Genomic DNA, 21,037 nt, shown 5'->3' with positions numbered 1-21,037 from the left:
AAATGTATTAATTCATTACCAGAGTCCCGTGGTTAGAGTTCTGGTCAGTTTTAGATGAATATAAAGTAGTTCCGGTGATTTGGCAGGGGCTCATGGCCCAATCATTAAAAATAGATGAATCCACAAAACTAGCTTCATTTGTATTGTTGACCTATTTCTACCAAATAGACCAACTTTCGTTCAACTTTGACCCCTCTGTCACATGGTACTATTTTTTGTGTCCAGTATCACTATTCCGCTGCAACGTATTTCCCCAAAACAAGGTGCTTTGCAGGCAGCTGATCAGAACGAAACCTCGCTCTATATGGTAGAAATAGGACAACAATACAAATGATGCTAGTTTTGTGGATTAATCTATTTTCAATGATTGGGCCACGCCAAATGGCCCCCACCCCCTTGGAACTACTTAATATTCATTAGAAACTGACCAGAACTCTGACCACGGAACTCTGGTAATCAATTAATACATTTTTAACCACTGTTTTAATGGCAAGTATTTCACACAGCTTCATGTCAAAAATAGGTGAACTATCACTTTAAAGAAGAAACAAACAAAAAGCGACAGGGATATTCATATATGGGCATAAAAGGACACATACAGACAGATACAGTCTGAGATCTCCATATATGGGCATAACATGGAAACAGACAGACAGATACAGATATCTCCATATATGGGCATAAATGGACAACGGCAAACGGCAAACATACTGTATGGTCAAAACGGGTCTTATGACAACAGGTATAATGGGGTTTGTATTAAAGGGTAGGGCATTCACAGAGATCTCCATATATTGGCATAAAATGGACGCCCATATGCGGAGCTGATGTCTGACATCAGAGTTTTCCGGAACCGGCACTGTGTCTGCAGAGATCTCCATACTTTATATGGGGCATAAATGGACACAGGCAAACAGATGGTCAAAACAGATCCTATGACAACAGTTATAATGGGGTTTGCATTAAAGGGTGGGGCATTCATTCTCTATTTACATCGTTCCCGAGTAGGCTGGTCCCCGACTAGACACTCGGCCGCCATATATGGGCATAAAATGGAGGCAGACTGACAGATACAGATATCTCCATATTATGGTCATAATTGGACACAGGCAAACAGATGGTCAAAACGGGTCCTATGACAACAGGTATAATGGGGTTTGCATGAAAGGGTGGGGCATTCATTCCCTATTTACATCGTTCCCGAGATTGCCGGTCTCTGACTAGACGCTCGGCCGCCGAGTTTCTAGTCTGTAATAATGCAAATGATACATTAATATTATTATTATAAGATATAAGAACGATTGACATGGCTATGCCTGATGGAGGTAGTAATAAAGGACAGTAATGCCACCTGCTCATGGTCCTGTTACGCCATCAAACCCCGGAAGGACTATTTCCGAGATACTTCCGGTGCACGCTGGGCTGACAAAGGCTTTTCTCCTCTGAGAAGAGTAAAGGCTGAGAACTAGGCTACTTCTGGTGAGTTCGGGGAGTATGCGCTGAGTGAGCAAGTTTCATTGAAATGAGTGGACGAGGATTTTCTGTGCCTCTGTGGATCATATCACACTGCTACAGTATGCAAGTTGTAAGGCCAATCTGTCCTGGGGTGTGAACATTTTAGGTGGCCGTACTTGGTGTTTTTGGCGGGCATGACTTCTTATGTGAGCTTGTAGATTGGCTATTTTTGGCAAAGAGCTTTGGTGTAGAGGGGAAAAAAGAGCAGACAAAGTACAGAGTGAAAGGTCAAGTTTATCAAGTATTGACGATTCAAGTGGTTAAATATCTGAAAACACAAATTGACATGAATCCAAAATACACTGACGATCGTGCTGTCAAACAATGAAACGATATGGAATCTATGACAAGGTTGTGGGGGTCCCTGCTTCATCTCTCTCTCAACTAAGGGGTCCTTGGCCTGAAAAACGTTGAAGACCCCTGTCTTATACTGTATTGTGGGCATAGCTTGGGTTTAGACCTGCCCAAGACCTTCAGCACATTATAACAGTCTGCAATCCAAAGTCTCAGCCCAGCCCACAAGTGTGCATGTGTGCGTGCGTGCGTGTACAGTATGTCTGTTTCTTATTGTAACGCAGCGTCTCACCTCTCTCCTCTCTCCAGCGAAGGATGTATCCTGTGGCACCAGTCAACTGTAACCAGCCAAGCAGAGCAGAGTTCTGTGTAACCTCTACCACCCGCAGATTGGCAACAGGCTGAGTGGGAGTCGGGGCACCTTCTGCATGAACATAGACAGTAGAGTCAGGGACGTGGGGAAAACACACACACACACACACACACACACACACACACACACACACACACACACACACACACACACACACACACACACACACACACACACACACACACACACACACACACACACACACACACACACACACACACACACACACACACACACACACACACACACACACACACACACACACACACAATTGCTTAAGCTATTCACTTGACTTGGCTTCTCGTATGTTTTTCAACGTAACACATGTGTTCTATTTGCACACTTCAACAACTGCACTACACCGAGTAGAAATGGATTAGAAAGGGTCAATAATGAGCACAATTAAATGAACACACATTTTACAGTGCACCGTAGTCCAGTGTTTCTCAAACTTTTACATTCGAAGGTCTCCCCTCAACTCTGACAGTGTACAAATGGAACCAAATGGACCCGTCAGGGTCCATTTGGTTCCATTTGTATGCAGTCAGAGTTACAGACGTGTATGGGTCAATTTAGACCCCCCCCTAAAGGAACCCACAAAGTCCCTGGAATCCACTTTGAGAACCACTGGTGCAGTCTAACCGCACTGAATGAAGTAGGAAGGTAGGTTTTACATTACCTGTGGTGACTCTGACAGACACGGGGGATCCCTCTCTGTTCTGGACCAAAGCCATGACCTTGACCTCATACTGGGCCCCGGGGTCCAACTGGTTCAAGTCCACCGCTGTCACATCTCCTCCCACCAGCTGACTCCTCTCCTCTCCTCCTGCAGCTGTAGAGAGCAAGCCCACTACCAATGAACATTATTCTTTATCTTCACATCACAGATAATACCTTGTGGGTAGTATCTGTCTATCTATTTTATGCTGTATGTATCCTACTATAAAATGGTGAAACCACTGCCTGTCTGCATTGATTATATAAATTTTTGTCCTTGTGGTTTAACCAATAAATCTGTACCTGCACACGGGTTGGCATATGATAGATAGATACTGTAGATACCATTGTTTTGGGTTGAGATTGGCACATTTCCTGAGGCAATCTGCCCAGATCATGCATGTCACACGTGTCTTCTTCTTCTTATTTAGTTTTTTACTCTAAAAAAACGCCTGCAATGTAGTGCATTTGAAACTAAATTGCAGTGCACATCATGGGGTGACCACTGCTTGTCTCCAGTGAATTGTTTTATTTTTATTTTTGTTTATTTTATTTTTGGAGCTGTGTGAAACACAGGCTCCCTATACGTGGCCCTGTGTGTGTGTGTGTGTGTGTGTGTGTGTGTGTGTGTCTGTCTGTCTGTCTGTGTGTATGTAGCCTGAACTTCCTAAACTTCGGCACGCCACTAGTCCCACAGTTTTGCCACCACACACTCGCGCCATATGTCAAATCGACCGGCTTACTCAGGAATCGTGGGCTATTACTTTTCTAAGAGAAAGGTTCTATAGTTTAATTGATATTAATTTATTAGTGAATTAATTTTCCCCATTGACTTATAATGGGAATTGCAAAAACTCACATTCAATTATTTGTCTCTCGCAAACCATAGGGGCTAGAGTTTCAAGACTTGGAGAGGAGGTTCATAATGCTTTCAAGGATTAAATAAAAAATAATTGTGTCATTTGGCCGCATGGTGGCGCCATAACACCCCACTTTACGTTTTGGCCTGTAACTCTTGAACCGTAGGTCGGAAAATTAAAAATATTTTTTCCCTGGATTCCTTGGGTCATGACGCATCTCCCCATATAGGCCACGCCCATTTGCGCCATGATAGATTTTCCGCCATCTTGAATTTTCTCCAAAACACACTTTTTGCTCCTTTTCCTACATATTTTCTTCAAATGTCACAAAAATCGGTACACATGATCCACACACACACACACACACACACACACACACACACACACACACACACACACACACACACACACACACACACACACACACACACACACACACACACACACACACACACACACACACACACACACACACACACACACACACACACACACAAACACACACACACACACAGGTGTGATTTTTATTTTGTTGCTGAGTGAGGTCAGCAGACAAAGTGACATGAGTGAGATGAAAGAACCTGAGTGAAATGTGCCAATGTCAACCAGAAACATAGGTACCTTTATTATCCCATGAGGGAAAATCAGTCGCCCAGAGGCAGCATAGCTGTTAAGGTTACAAAGTTACAGGTAAAAGTAGGAAAAAAGGTAAAATAACTGTTGTGCACAGCAAAAAAAACAAGGCAACAAAAGAAATCAACAATACAGAGAGTGACAAAGCCCATTTTTCACATTCCCCAGATTTAAGCTTATTTGCATTTTTTTGTCACAGGCTATACACGCATGCCAGCCAGCGTGTATCATTCCTGAGTGGACAGGTGCCCGTTTATGGCAACAGGTACTGCACTGTTTATGGCAACGGGTATCACACTGGGTACTCTGTCTCTGACAACGGCTACAGCGAGCAATCTGAAAACAGGGACAATGGTGTTGCATAACTGGGTGGGGCATGCATTCCTAAGTTGCCTCGTTATCGATTTACACTCTGCTCGACTTGCATGGTCCCTGCACCAATCTAGTAATAATAATCTAAATCAAATCTAAGTCAGTGAGTGTACCATGTATCACTGTAAATATAACAGATCACACATCTTTACCAATTAATTTCCAAAGCTTTTCCAAAACTTTTCCAGAATATTTAACCCGATTTCCAAGACTATATAACAATAATTCAGCACAATAACGAGTCGCTTACTCCTGCCAGTGGTTCTGAACCTTTTCAGGCCGTGACCCCCGAAATAATCATATTTGACTGGGGACCCGGCACCCTGACGAGCACTAAGAGTTGAGGAATTTTGTATAATACGGTTTTATTGTGAAAATAGCCGATCTACATGCTCACAGTCACAACGCCTCGCAACATTTTCACAATTTCTGCCTCTAATATTTAATTTGTCATTTCAGAGGCATTAACAAAATCAATAACCAAAGACAATGCATAGCTATTTTATCCAGGACCTTCCAGGACCCTTGATCAATTCCAAAACTTTTCCAGTGCTGGAAAAATATTTTTCTAATTTCAAAATATTTCCAGGAATTCCATGACTGTGGGAACCCTGACATAAGACGCATTGCAATATAGAAACCAAAGAAGTCATTCTCATGACATCGTCCACCATCATGCAAGAGGCCTACCATCTGTTCTCTTCCAAGCCACACGATAGGCCGTTGCTCCCTGCACACCGACCCAGGTGACCCTGACGACCTCTCCGCGGGCCTCCTGAATCTGCAAGGACGTCACAGTTCCAACTGCAACTTGAATGGGCTCTGCGGAGAAGCATACACAGGTCAGGTTAATTGTTCCAAGCATTATGCTCATAGCTGTTGAGATTAAATGGTTTATTTATTATTACCAAAACCTTAAAGGAGCTATAGTCAACTTTTTCATTGTAGGGCCGACACTTTGTTTACATCCTAGTCTATAGACTAGAATGTAAACAAAGTGTCAGTCTGACAATGGCCAAAATGATTATTTTATCATTATTTTATGCTTTTTGTGGTCATTTTTGAATAGAAACACATATATGAAGCTTATTTTTTTATAAAATATTTTCGAAACATTATTTTTATTTAACTCATTGACTGCCAAGGCACGAGTTTCACGAGTTATTACAGTAGTCCCAGGCTGCCACAGCCCGAGTTTCCCGAGTTGGAAGCCATTTTGAAAAAAAAAAAAAATTTTTTTTTTTTTTTTTTTTTTTTATAAAAAAATTTCTAAAAATGCCTCAAATGTATTAGGCATGATCGCAATTGCGAAATTGCATGTTTAGCCCCATAACAAACACATCTTTCAAAATGTCAAAAATGGCTGTTTTGTCTGACTTTGAAGGCTTGTATCTCATGAATGCCTGAACGGATTTCCAAGCGGATTTTTTTGTTTGAAAGCTGTTAAAAAGTACTACACATATGGTGCATGATCTAGGCATGGGCGTGCACGATCCGTGCACTAAAAATGTATCCGTGCACTAGAAATTTAGGAAGGTGGCAGTGTTGTTTTGTCTGACTTTGAAGGCTTGTAACTCATGAATGCCTGAACGGATTTCCAAGCGGATTTTTTTGTTTGAAAGCTGTTAAAAAGTACTACACATATGATGCATATATGGTGCATGGGCGTGCACGATCCGTGCACTAAAAATTGATCCGTGCACTAGAAATCTAGGATAGTGGCAGTCTGGTACTTGGGGGCCATCTTGAAATGGCATTCAATGAGTTAAGCATCCGTTTTTAAAGAAAAAGTTGACTATAGCTCCTTTAACTGTAAATGCATATATTGAAGTTGTTATTTCTTCACTGTAATCTTGTATGTCCAAAACTATTAATTTTCAAGAAATGTGAAAAAAAGAAGTTGTGTTCCGATGGATCAAATGTATTAATTATTTAGTCGCCATCCAAGAAGCTGCTCTGGACAAGAGTTATGGTGATGATATGTTAGAGTGTGACAGGGCATACTGTAGTACTGTACCTGTCCTGATATTCAGCAGAACAGGAGTTCCTTCTCGAGAGCCACTCAGCGAGGACACTGACACACTGTAGGCAGAGTCAGCCTGGAGCCCATCAATGCTGTAGGAGGTCACATCAGCACCCACATTCTCTGTACCCTCCACCCCTGCACCCAGAAAAAATATAATATACCAATTTTAACTTGAATGAATCTGGCGAAGTGGAGCTAGATTTAAAAAAACACAATCCATAAGTACATATCGGTACCACTCTCCCTTCTCTTAGACTCCCATCAAAACCACATTATCACCAGTAAGACTCCCTAATCGGGAGATAATGACTGTTAGTCCGGGAGGCAGGCCCAGCCCTCATAATGTCCTCTGCTAACTTTTTTTCACTATTATTTCCTGTTAGCATATACCTTGGGCCATCACAAGTTCATACTGAACACCCCCAACTCGGGGCCGTTTGGTCGCAGGGGCCCAAAAACCCATTTTTTGGTACCTGTCTCTGGCGAAATTATGTAAATGTATAAAATAATTCACTAAAATTACATACATTGTCACACACGTATGAAATTTGGTATGGAGTATCCTGACACATAGGGGTAAGTGGCTAAATAGGATTATAGTGCTTACTACCAATGTATTTTAAGATATCATCCTCAACATCCCCAGAAACACAATAAAATTGCTGTCCGCTTGACACATTATCATCAAATATGATCATTTTCAAGCAGGTTATGGCGAATATAATGACCTCTACTGTATATAGAAAACTTCCCACATTCATAAGCTTCAATTTGAGCCCAAGATGATCTTCTCATCTTGAGAATTACTGTTTATGTAGCCAAAATACTGCACTATACCTCAAATCGGAGAAAATATAATATTCAGTCAGTTGCTTTACAGAAGCCTAGAATCCAACAATGGGTTCACAAGTACTGCTGTTTGAAGTTATAAACATGAAAAATGAGTACTAGCAGGGAAGTAAATGTTGTTAAATGTTATTAAAAATATGTTTCATATGCACAAAATAGCTCTTTGCAATACAAAAATCAAACATCGGTTCGACGTGGAGCGGTGAATCTGAGCAGCTATATCCTGTGTGTGTGTGTGTGTGTGTGTGTGTGTGTGTGTGTGTGTGTGTGTGTGTGTGTGTGTGTGTGTGTGTGTGTGTGAGTGTGTGTGTGTGTGTGTGTGTGTGTGTGTGGGGACAGGTTATTTAGACAAACTGTACTGTACTGTACCTTACTGTACCTTACTGTATTGTACCTTACTGTACTGTACCATACTGTACCTAAATGTACTGTACCTTACTGTACTCTATCTTACTGTACTGTACCTTACTGTACCTTACTGTACTGTACCTTACTGTACTGTACTGTACTCTACGGTAAGGTAGAGTAACTGTACCTTACTGTACTGTACTGTATCTTACTGTACTGTACTGTACTGTACTGTACTGTACTGTACTGTACCTTACTGTACTGTACTGTACTCTACCGTACTGTACCTTACTGTACTGTAAGCTCTCATAGCATAGAGTGGAGCATGTAAGCACTATAAGCCTATACTACTATAAACACTTTTGACCACAACAAATAGTGTAAAAGCGATAGCTTGTTTTGGTCAGAAGTGTTTTTATTTTTCATGAATCCGGTACTAGTTGTCGTTACAAACACAGACAAGCCATCAATCACACTCTGCTAAACAGATGTTATGCTTTTATGTATTTTGCCAAGTCCCGGAAAAGATGCCCTGTGATTGGCCATTACAGTCACTTTGACTGGCACTTGTGCCGAATACTCACCCCAAAACATTATTTATGAGATTGTGGTGGCTTGTGTGGGACAACCAAGGCATGGATGTGTTTGTAATGACAACTAGTAACACACTCATGAAAAAGAAAATCACTTTTGAACAGTAGTGTAAAAGTGATCTCTATGCTATGAGAGCTGCCGGGTTCTGCTGTGGAAACACCATTTCTACCTAATAGACCCCATGGTCTTTTGGGATCAATATAAGTAGGAAAATTAGCATAGAAGTGATTTATTTAGGGCGGAGTTGTCCTTTAAGTTATACAAGTAGATGAGTGGAACTATGAACTCATCACCATACCCCTTTCCCCCCATCAACCATAGTAGATGAGGGATGCAGTATGTTGGTGGTTGGTAGGTAGTTAGATGAGGGATGCAGTATATGGTGGTAGGTAGTTAGATGAGAGATACAATATGGTGGTAGATAGGTTGGTAGATGAGAGATTCAGTATGGTGGTAGGTAGGATGTTAGATGATGGATGCAGTTTTGTGGTAGGTAGGTAGGTAGGTAGGTAGGTAGGTAGATGAGAGATGCAGTATGGCGGTAGGTAGGTACAGTAGTTAGATGATGGATGAAGCATGGTGTTAAGTAGGTAGGTAGGTAGGTAGTTAGATGAGGGATGCCGCATGGTGGTTGGTAGGTAGTTAGATGAGGGATGCAGTATGGAGGTAGGTTGGTAGGTATTTAGATGAAGGGATGCTGTATGGTGGCAGGTAGGTAGTTAGATGAGGAATGCAGTTTGGTGGTAGATAGTACTGTAGGTAGTTAAATAAAGTATGCAGTATGGTGGTAGGTACAGTAGGTAGTGCATCTGTAGACCACTTTAGTGCAACTGTAGAATGCTTTAGTGAATCTGTAGATCAAGTGCATCTGTAGTCCACTGTAGTGCATCTGTATACCACTGTATGCATCTATAGACCACTGTTCTCATATGTAGACCTCTGTACTATGGATGCGGTATCGGCACTCGAGGTATCGGTACTCGCCCCGATACCAGCCTATTTTGCTGTACTCGTACTCGTCCGATATTGCTCACAGCAGTGCCAGTCCATATACCATTTTGTCCTAAGACAAAGTTTTGTGTATGTTAGTTCAACTAATGAACAGTGTTTTAACCTTCTCTCACTCTAGGCATGACAACATAATTATTTAAAGCATTTTATTTTGGAGCGCCACACGCAAGCACTTGTACAGAAACGTAACTTACAGTATCGGTATTCGGTATCGGCAAGTACTAAATTAAGTACTCATACTTGTACTTGGTCAGCAAAAAAGTGGTATCAGGACATCCCTACACTGTACTACAGTACATAGACATTATTCCTGGCCCATTGCAGGAGGGACGCCCCGCTCCCAACTACCCAGTCAGTCTACAGGGTACTTCCGGGTTCTGTCAGGCATGCATGCATATGTTAAGTCAAATTATTTCCCTCAACTTTTATCTCGTTTTTTTAGCTGTACTGTACTGTACTATCACAACTGCCCCCCACTGGGGGCCCCAAGGCTGAGGAATATCTTGCCCCTACACGTCAGAGCTGTACAGTCAATTGGTATTTTTCATCTTTATCAATCAAATATAGTATGCCTTTCCTTTACTGGTGCTGATGTTTTCTTTTTGTTCCTTGTATTCTTCTTTGTATTTTATGCTGTTATCTTTTTATTATATTCTATTTGTTTTAACCTGTGCAGCACTTTGCGCGACCTGATCATGTTAAATGTGCTTTATAAATACATTTTGAGTGCTGAGTTGAGATGCAGTATACTCTAGTGATCTATACAGTAGATACGGTACAGTGGTCAATGTATGTGGTCTATAGATACAGTACAATGGTCCATATATGAGGTACAGTGGTCTATAGATGCACTACAGTGGTCTAGAATAGATGCAGATCTCATGCGGCTATTTCTTTTTTCATACCTCTCTCCCACAGGGTAACTTTTGCTATACTGTATTATTATTGTATTGCAAAGAGCTATTGCATATCAAACATATTTTTAATACCATTTAAAAACATTTGCTTCCCTGCTAGTATTCATTTTTCATGTTTATAACTTCAAACAGCAGTACTTGTGAACCCATTGTTAGATTCTAGGCTTCTGTAAAGCTACTGACTGAATATTATATTTTCTCCGATTTGAGGTATAGTGCAGTATTTTGGCTACATAAACAGTAATTCTCAAGATGAGAAGATCATCTTGGGCTCAAATTGAAGCTTATGAATGTGGGAAGTTTTCTATATACAGGAGAGGTCATTATATTCACAATAACCTGCTTGAAAAGGATCATATTGGACGATAATGTGTCAAGCGGACAGTAATTTTATTGTGTTTCTGGGGATGTTGAGGGTGATATCTTAAAATACATTGGTAGTAAGCACTATAATCCTATTTTGCCACTTACCCCTATGTGTCAGGATACTCCATACCAAATTTCATATGTGTGTGACAATGTATGTAATTTTAGTGAATTATTTTATACATTTACATAATTTCGCCAGAGACAGGTACCAAAAAATTGGTTTTTGGGCCCCTGCGACCAAACGGCCCCGAGTTGGGGGTGTTCAGTATGAACTTGTGATGGCCCAAGGTATATGCTAACAGGAAACAATAGTGAAAAAAAGTTAGCAGAGGACATTATGAGGGCTGGGCCTGCCTCCCGGACTATGTTGCATGTATGCACAAATTGGCCTTAGCAACCTCAAGGTGGCGCCAGAAGAGGGGCATGTGAGAAATCAGGGCGGAGGTTGTGGTTTAAATCACCAGTAAGACTCCCTAATTGGGAGATAAGCAACCATCAGGTCGACCATGTCACCCAGATGAAGGCAGTGTTCCCACAACGCGTAGGTGCGGTTTTCAATCTTGCCATCATGCATTAGCCAAACTATATGTTTTTTGTTTTGTTTTTTGCATCAATTCTGTCACCTAGTTGTACCAAAGAGCACCTTGCCTCTCTTTTTAACACATTATCGTTATATTGATGAAGACCCAAATCTAACCTTCATTTTCTGTTGGCCTGTGATAATCTTTACCACAAGGGTCTTCAACAGGGGGTCCGGGACCCCTAGGGGGTCCTCAGAGTTACTACAGGAGGTCCTCCAAATCTTTGTGTGATAGAAACCTTTTTTCTCCTTTTTTATATTAACCACTTGAACCCTAGCATCCATATTCTGAGAACTTTAGCCAGTGCGAGGCGTTGTGAGCTTGTAGATCGGCTATATGGAAACTATATGGAATCTATTAAAAGCGTTTAAAAAAACGTTGAAGAACCCTGCTTTACTCATATTGATAAGGCTGCATCTTTTGTTTGTGAAATGGTTAAGTGCTACATTTGTGATAACAACACTCATCTTTGCCTACCGTCCGCGCGGCGCCACATGATCTTATAGCCAGTGGATCTGGAGGCCGGGGCCCACGTGACGCGTATCCTCCCGGTCGTCACGTCCACGACGCGGAGGCCGGAGATGGCCCCCGACCAGCCTCCGTTGCCGCCGCCGTTGGTCCTGGCAGCGATGGTGGCCACTTCCCCGAGACGCTGACCCACCACGGGCGTAACGGCGATCACCAGAGCCTCGTCCGGCCGCAGGCTCTCGATGGTGAAGGACGAGACGTCTGCCCCCAGCGTGCGTGACTGCTCTCCGCCTATAACACCGAGGACAACGTTGTTGTTGTTTTTTCTCTTGAAATGTAAAACTCAGGGCTCATCAATATGTCCGTACGCGAACAAATGTGTCCTTGGTAAAGACTTCTGTTTTACACACCATTATAATGTTCTAATTTCTATCATAATATCCAATTACTGAACGTCAAGTCTCCAGGTTTTCTTCAGAATATGTATGACACTGATTTACTACGACATTACGGCACATTATCTCCACTACTTGTATTAGTAGTTCTCAATTGGATTTGGTGTGCAATTCTGTGCGGAATCAGTGCTGTGGATCCCAAAAGGAGTCATAAAAGGAGTGATGAGCTTTTTACCGCATGGACAAGACACGAATCGAACTGGGTTCGATCGAGAAAAAAACGCACAGCCGCAGCCACTCGTCGCACGGCTAATTCGGATCTGGTGTGCATGAGGTCGTAGAGAATCATTGTTTTCTTAAAAAAAATGAAATTGTCCATTTTGTCTGTGCGGATAAACGCGCCTGTGTGCAAAGGGCTTAAGAGTGTACAAATGTACAAATATATAGACTCTCAAAGAGTTACAGACCTGTTATGGTCATTCAGGGCTATCTCTTTCATGTGTTTCTGGTAATATTATTGACCGCTCATTTTGTCTATCCATGGCAACAAAATATATATTTTGACAAAAGTAAACAAGCCAACATGGCAATGACAACATTGAATACAAGATACAATCGTCAAAAGTGCACTATTAAACATACAGAAAGCGTGCATGCGAGATTGCGAGACACACCACTTACTGGTGCCTTGTCTCCAGGTGACCCGGTAACCAGTTGCCCCGGCAACACCTGTCCAGGCAATTCGAATTCTCCGACTGTTTACGTGTGTCACTCTCAGGTTAGTCAGGCGTCCGGCAACTTGCTCTGGAATTAATTATTGCACACAGAACAACGTGTCAAACAATTCAGAATGTTGGCGTGGCCCAGAGATTTGTGTTTCTCCTTTTTTCTAGCAGTGAGGGCCGTAGTGTTATGTCGAGGGCACACACAGTGGGAGACACAGGAGAACATGTTTTACTGGCAGGATTTCATCCTAGCTCATCAGTTAGGTGTGTTTGTTTCCAGCTACATTTGGCTTCCATGTGTGTAACAAGAGCCTCTTCTTGTGTTTGTTTTTCTTATATTTTTTTGTGTGTGTGTGTGTCCCTGTTAACCTGAACATGTCTGTTATCTCAACTGATATTCATCAGCAAACGTGTTTGATATTGTCTGACTTATTCGTTCCAAAGGAACTGGACAGTAACCAAGCTGGCAGGAAGACTGAGCCGTTCGCCAAACCCCGGCAACGGAATGAAGTAGGGCACGGTTCCCCAATTAGTTTTCCCCAAGGGCCGAATTATGTCTAGGGTACCAAGCCGAGGGCCACAACATTGCAGGGGGCGATGGTGGCATTCCAGCTACTCCAGCGACAGCTTTCGTCGTTGTCGGGTGAAAATCTTGTATGTCCAAAACCGTTCGGTTTGAATTTATGATTTTAAAAATGATTTAAACTAGTGAAAACAGCCGATATACATGTAGATCTGCTGTTTTCACTACTTTTGTGCGACGGCCTTGTATGATTTGCGAAAGAACGTACAATTTTGGAGATACGAGATTTCCACACGACAAGGACGATATACTAGTGTTGTTGCTGCTCTTATACCACCATTATTACTGGGGCTGGTGTGGGCCAGACAGTTGCCCCCCGCGGGCCGCAAATGGCCCACGGGCCGCCTATTGTGGAACCCTGAAGTAGGCCTTCCTTGCCTTTGGCTGCCTCACCTGGTTTGATGTACACGGTAACAGGGTCCCCGGCCCTTTCCCCCACCAGCGCTGTCACACTGACACCATAAGACACTCCCACCGTCAGGTCTCGGAGGTCAAGGGTCGTCTGGTTTCCGGGAATGTTGCGGGTTTCCTCTGTGCCCGCTGAAATGACACCGAACACACATCAGACAAGAACATTCACACTCATCATCCCTTAAGGCTGGGGTTCTAAACCATTTCAGGCCCCTCAAAATAATTTAACTGGAGACCCCTCGGTTCCACAGATAAATATAAGTCAAGGTATTTTTTCTTAAAACCATGAAAAAATGGTTTTATTGTTCAATAAACACTCTGACAATGCCAGGAACACCAATATGATGGCTGTGTTAAGTGGTCAGATTGGTGAGCCGCAAACACTTTTAAGATTTGGAAGTGGTAACACGATAATAAAATGATGTTCAGTGTACCCTCTGTGTTAAAGGAGGGGGAGCAGGAATCTTTCTTTATCTAAATAATGACGCATATCTCTCAAAGATCCCCTAAGGATGCCCAAATAAATTTAAAATAAATAAAAACACAAAAGACATAGGCACATTTGAAGTTATAATCAGTGTCTCCCTCTACACCAGGGATGTCAAACATACGGCCCGCGGGCCGAATCCGGCCCGCGAGATGATTCAATCCGGCCCCCCAGGCTAGAGCATACATTTAAAAAAAAGTAAGTCTCTAGCCCATTCCTGTCAAGAGTTATGATTGTTTTAAGAATTAACCTAACTAATGTCTGTACACTGCAGGCTAGGTTTCTCCCACCTGGCAGTGATTGAGTTGATTGATTGGAATGTTAAGTGACCAGCTCTCTCTCTCTCTTTGAAGATGACAGCATTGCTAGGAATAGGGTGGTTGGTCTGGCTATGAATAATACCTGAACATACCTACAATATTCGAACTGTACTCAAAGATTACACATATTAGACATGGAAATTAATGTTGTTAAAAAAAATAACTTATTTAAAAAATATAATAATAATAAAAATGTAAAAGTTTTATTATTCCGATATTTTCTGAATATGCCATTATTGTTCATTACTTTAATTTTTTTTATTATAAAATACAATAAAAATAATTATTGTCCTGCATCAATAATATTTTTTTTAGCCATTTACAAATTATAGCGTACTGGAGACTATCAGGAATTGAATTATTCTATTATCAAATGGTTTATTCTTATTGGCACTTCTTAAAGGAGTAGTTCACCCCCAAAATGCCATGGAGCCAATGTAGACTCATTCCTAAAACAGAAATTTGATTACAATAAATGCAGGCCTATTGATTCCGGATGGGGACCCAAATGCATTTGGGTCCCCATCCGGAATCAATGGGGGGAAGTGTACTATTATCACATTTTTGTCTTAGTAATGCGACAAATAAAATAAAAATATATTATTGAACTCAATTCTCCATGGCGTGAGTAATCAAAGAGTAATCAAAGTGTTAAGCAGCAGGATGCAGTACTGTGTAATAAAACAATGTTCAGGTTACCCTCTGTGTTCAGCAGCAGGATGTGGTACTGTGTAATAAAACAATGTTCAGTGTACCCTACTACCCTCTGTGTTAAGCAGCAGGATGCGGTACTGTGTAATAAAACAATGTTCAGTGTACCCTCTGTGTTAAGCAGCAGGATGCGGTACTGTGTAATAAAACAGTGTTCAGTGTACCCTCTGTGTTCAGCAGCAGGATGCGGTACTGTGTGGCCCCAGCGACACCGGTCCAGCCCAGCCTCACAGTGCTGCCCAGTGACTCCACCACTCGCAGGTTGGAAACACTCCCCACCGGCTGCTCCACTGCAAAGCAACAGGGACACGCATTCCACCATGACAGACAGTAGAGACATCTACATATCGGTGTTGATTTCGTCGACTGAAACTATGACGAAAAATCTGCGTTATTTTCACTGTTGAAAACTAAATAAAAACGAAATAAAAACTAAGCTGTGATGACTAAAAACTAAGACTAAATATATTGACAATTTCGTCAACAAAATAAAAACTAGACTAAAACGTTAGGGAGGGACTAGTGGAGAAGAGAGTAATTTTATGTTTGGTTGCTCTCAGGTGTTGCGTGCTGAAAATAGCAGATCTACAAGCTCACAACGTGTCGCGCTGCGACGCGTTGTGAGCTTGTAGATCTGCTATTTTCAGCACACAACCAAGTGTAAAATCATTATGATGCCAACAAGGCCTGCCAAAATACATTTCAGTTGACTAAATCAACTATAGATTTAGTCGCCTAAAACCTTAGGATATTTAGTTGACTAAAATTAGACTAAAACTAATACTTTTCAGGTGACTATGACTATGACTAAAACTAAATCAAAATGTGCTGTCAAAAACAACACTGCTACATATGTACCAATGTTAGAACCCATTGGCTAATCCTTCACTTTACTTGTAGATTTGTTTTGAGGTGTGCTTTTAGTACCCATCACTGTGTCATGTATGAATCATTGAACTGGTTATCACCCCAAGCTAGGAGACATATTCATTGGTTACCTTTTGTTTTCAGATGTTGATCATAGTTTAAACAGCATTTACAGCCATTTACTTCAACTTATTCCTTAAAACATACTCAACATCTCTTTTTCATAGTGCCCAGCATTACTAGAGAAATTGGGAGACGTGCTTTTAAGTTTAAGTTCTTCTTTTAACGCATTCAAGACTTCTTTGCTGGTTCACCTTACATCCAGCTGTTCCTGTTTTTGATTGCATTGATTGTATTTACTGTAATTATGAAATGTATATTTATTTTCTTTCATGTTGATACTATATGGGTATGATGTAATGTATCTGCATGGTCTGGTTCTTTTCTTTTTTGCATTTGAATCTTATTTCTATTTATTTGTATTGTTAAGGATACAAGTATACTGATGGAGTAGGGGGTGTAGTGGGGGTTGAGATGTTGGAAGAGCCTTATTTGATTGTGTATGTCATTGATTGTCATTGATTGTTCTGTGTTATCTGGATTGTTTATTGTTGTTGTACTTTGAGGTCACCCTTGAAAACGAGTTGCTGCAACTCAATGGGATTTTCCTCCAGTAATTTCAAATAAATAAATAAATACACTTTTAAATTTAAGATTAGAATACAATATTCCGTAGCCAATGGTTTCCAAGATTGCATATCGTCGTTGTCGGGCGGAAACCTCGTATCTCCAAGTTTCAAACGTGTACGTTCTTTCATAAAGTAAAGCCCTGCTTCATCATACAAGGCGGTCGCACAAAAGTAGTGAAAACAGCAGATCTACAAGCACACAACGCCTCGCGGTGCGAGGCGTTGTGTGCTTGTAGATCGGCTGTTTTCACTAGTTTAAATCATTTTTAAAATGATAAATGCAAAACGAACCGTTTTGGACATACAGGGTTTTCACCCGACAACGATGATATTATGTACACAAGTCAACAACTATATACTCAATCCAGCCCCAGCGACAACTCAAACGCTGCACTGAGTCTTGTCCCCCCACTGGCCATGTCCCTGACCTGAGGATGTGGTGGACACGGGCGTGGCCTCCTCCCGGCCTTCGTACAGGGTGTAGAGGGTGATGATGTACTCTGTGCTGGGCAGAAGGCCGGTCAGCTCAAAGGTGGTGGTGCCTCTTGGGAAGGACTGGCTCTCCACACGGCCTCCTGAAGTCAGAGACAACATCAGTCATAGATCATATCATAGATACCTACAGTATTTCCTCCCGTGAGGGAAATTCAGTATTTTCAGCCCAACTCAGCTGATTCCTTGCCTACAAGGAGCGTGTGAGCAATTAGAGGTTAAGAGTCTTGCTCAGGGAGACACATAGACATTGCTACCCTGGCACAACCGAACCTGGGACAACCAGGGGCTCTGGTTCCCCAGGCGGGCTCCCTAACCATTCAGCTATGCCGCCCCTAATGTAGTACTTTTCCCAGTGGTGGGAAAAGTACTACATTTCAATACTGCAATGTAGAAATACTTATACATAAAAAGTGCAGAGCTTTTCACAAGGTATCATGTATGTGGCCTGTAGGACCTCCCAGCTGGCATCAGCTCACAGCTGCAGCCTATTCCATTGATTACTATAAGTGTACAGGATACAGTAAGTAGCTGAGTGGCGTGGTGATTGAGGGTTGGAAGCACCTGCCGGCAGCCGTCACGCTTGGATGAGGAGGAACTGCGGGTATGCAAACACTTATGAATACTACGATTTCGTAATGTTTATTGATTTTATGGTTGTGTATTTTACTGCTGTGTATAGAATTAAAGTAATGGGGCGTATTTGTTTAAATAGGGTTTGGAAACGACTGGGAGCTGGGAGCTGCTGGTGGTACAGTATGTAGCAGGTATGTGCAGGTATGCGCACGCCATTTCATAAGCATTAAGGTATATTATTGAAAATGATATTTAACACTGAACTTTACAGATTGCAGAGGCTGCAGCTGCCCTTACTGTTAATTGTCCCTTAGTTTTAAGGTTTTGTACTTGCGTGCGTTTTCTCTAGGTAACACTCCCCACCGGCTGCTCCACTGCAAAGTTTTAGATTTATTGTATTTTGTTTCTGGCTGCTTCCCACACTTTTATGATCACTGACAGAGGAGTATTCATTGACATGACATCAGCAGCCTGTAAGCAGTATATAGGCTGTTAAATTCAACTTGGTGCAAGCCAACTGGGTTTTGTGCATAGTCTTGTTTAACAACGGGTTCACTGGATTGCCCAGGGTCCCTGTGATCAGTATATTGGCCCTGCTATATTTTAATATTAAACCATTCTATCTGTTGCTCTCCTAACTAACCACCCTGACTGGGGAAACCTTACTGTGTTTACTGTTTATTGAGTTCCCTTTTACCCAGCCAAATTAAAGGGTGGCGTAGTCTAACATTCACTGTGTTACAAAATGTTACATTGTGACGGGTCGTGAGCTTGTCGATCTGTAATTTTCAAATAGCCAAAGATTCAATTAGGGCTTGTAATAATGTATATTTTGTAATAATTCAAAGTAACTAGTATGTTTTCAAAAAATTGTAGTGGAGTAGAAGTACTATATTTGCCTGAGATGTAATGGAGTAGAAAAGTATTGAATCGAAAATAGTCAACTAAAGTAAAAGTACCTAAAAAAAAATCCTAAGTACAGTACTTGAGTAAATGTAATTGGTTACTTTCTAGAGATGCAACGTTCGCGAACGAATCGAATCTTTTGAACGGCTCTTTGAAGTGAACGATGGGATCCGGTTCGCGGAGTAGGGAGCCGTTCATTTGGCTGATTTGGCTCGCGACGCGGTGCGGCGCCGCGATGCGCGGTGCGGCGCGGCAATGTGCAGCTATCTAGGAAGCAAATTAAGACACTACAGTTTGATTTGATCATACCTTAGACAATTATTAAGCGATTTCTATAATTAAAACGTCTCCATATTGCTTGGGAAGTCCACTTCCATGACAAATGGCTGTATTATGTCCCTGTAAATATTTAAATGTTTGCTATTTTAAAATAGCCGATGTACAAGCTCACATTGTGCCAGGCCTAGCCAGTTGGTAAATCCTGGCTATCTACGCCACTAGGGAGGAGCGAGTTCATTGTTGCCTGCTTGGTTTTTTTTAAGGTGTTGCATGAATAACATTAGTCAAGGTAGCTTAATTTACACACACATGTTTTATAAAAAGGGTAAATACAAAATTGTGATCTCAACTGTCAGCAGAGGAATGTGGTGCCAGACCGTGCCACCTTGTGGATTCATGTTTCAACGAAAATATTTTAAATATGCAATGAGCCAAAAGAGCCAAATGAGCCAGTCTTTTGAACGGCTCTTTGAAGTGAGCCTTCAAAGAGCCATAAATTGCATCTCTATTACTTTCCATCACTGGTCAACAACATCATCAAACAAGTTTTTCACTGTTCTTAGCAGGAATATGTGGGGTGTTGGGAGAGGGGTGGTGTCAAAGTTATGCACGTGAAAGTAAGCATGAACATGCTCACCTTCTCCCTGCTTCCATTCCAGCCGGTACCCTCTGGAGGCCTGGATGAGCTTCCAGGTGAGGCGGACGGTGGAGGGACCCGTGGTGGCTGCCCTGAGGACCTGCTGCTCCTGGCGCTCTGCATGGGGAAAGCACAGTGGTATAGGATGATCCAACACGTCTTCTTTCATACAGACATCATACTTTCTTCTTTTTACGTCATATGGTTCGTTCATTCATACTCATTAAACTGGGAGAACGTTTCACATAGATCAGTGGTTCTCAATGGTTCTCAATCTGTGGGCTGGGACCCCCTGGGGGGTCCCCATAGGATCTTGGGGGGGGGGGGGGGTCCCAAAAGGACCATTATCAGGGTAAGAAAAAGGACCATTATCAAAAGTAATCAACAAGCTATACTACTAGTAAGACCCCTCAGGGCGACATGCGACCTCGCGCCAATTCTTGGCCATCTGGCCAGTGATGTATATCGGACCAGTTACCCATATATGGAGACCCCTGGTACCCATATATGGAGATCCATGTACTGTATATGGAGATATGCAGCGAGAGCCCAAACATGCTTACTCAGTTATTCGTTATGTGAAAGTCCTATGACGTCTATGACATCTGATATCATAACCTTTTATGCCCATACATGGAGATCCCTGTCTGTAGAACCAGCCACACAGATATGGGCTGTCTTCGCCATGATTCTGTTAGTGTGGTATGTGGCCTCCATATATGGGCATTCCCATACAAAGTCCTGTTATATGGGCTTAATATTGAAGACATCAGGGAACTCCATATATGGGCATAAAAGGGATTCTGTTAGTGTGACATCACAGTGAAGCCAGAGCGTGATGTCAGAGCGGCAAACCCATAGAAACGCCTGACACCCATAGTGTCAGGCGTGACAGACAGACAGAGCTAGAGCCATACGGACAAGCTGTGACTGTTCACATACGGTCTCAATAAAAGCTAGTCAAACAAGCATCAAGCTCTAACACCCTCTTTTCATAAAACAAACACATTAGTCACACTAGATTTCGGTCTC

General features: G+C 42.0%; 1 protein-coding gene across 1 annotated transcript in view; it reads right to left on the bottom strand.

Moving 5' to 3' along the window:
- The window catches only part of col7a1 (collagen, type VII, alpha 1), a gene marked incomplete at both ends in the record, with an annotated part of 225,733 nt that overhangs the window by 167,250 nt on the left and 37,446 nt on the right, over positions 1 to 21,037 (bottom strand). Inside the window, 10 exons of the mRNA XM_080728016.1 lie at positions 2,102 to 2,233; positions 2,862 to 3,008; positions 5,455 to 5,586; positions 6,782 to 6,925; positions 11,937 to 12,218; positions 13,004 to 13,126; positions 14,024 to 14,170; positions 15,724 to 15,849; positions 17,544 to 17,690; positions 20,006 to 20,122. Coding sequence (XP_080584142.1) covers positions 2,102 to 2,233; positions 2,862 to 3,008; positions 5,455 to 5,586; positions 6,782 to 6,925; positions 11,937 to 12,218; positions 13,004 to 13,126; positions 14,024 to 14,170; positions 15,724 to 15,849; positions 17,544 to 17,690; positions 20,006 to 20,122 — 1,497 coding nt within the window. The remainder of the gene's footprint in view (positions 1 to 2,101; positions 2,234 to 2,861; positions 3,009 to 5,454; positions 5,587 to 6,781; positions 6,926 to 11,936; positions 12,219 to 13,003; positions 13,127 to 14,023; positions 14,171 to 15,723; positions 15,850 to 17,543; positions 17,691 to 20,005; positions 20,123 to 21,037) is intronic.

Source organism: Nannobrachium achirus (genome assembly GCF_963921795.1).
Source record: "Nannobrachium achirus genome assembly, chromosome: 6".
NCBI classification, from domain to species: Eukaryota; Metazoa; Chordata; class Actinopteri; order Myctophiformes; family Myctophidae; genus Nannobrachium; species Nannobrachium achirus.
The sequence above is the reverse complement of the archived record's forward strand: the minus strand, read 5'-3'. Positions and strand labels throughout refer to the sequence as shown.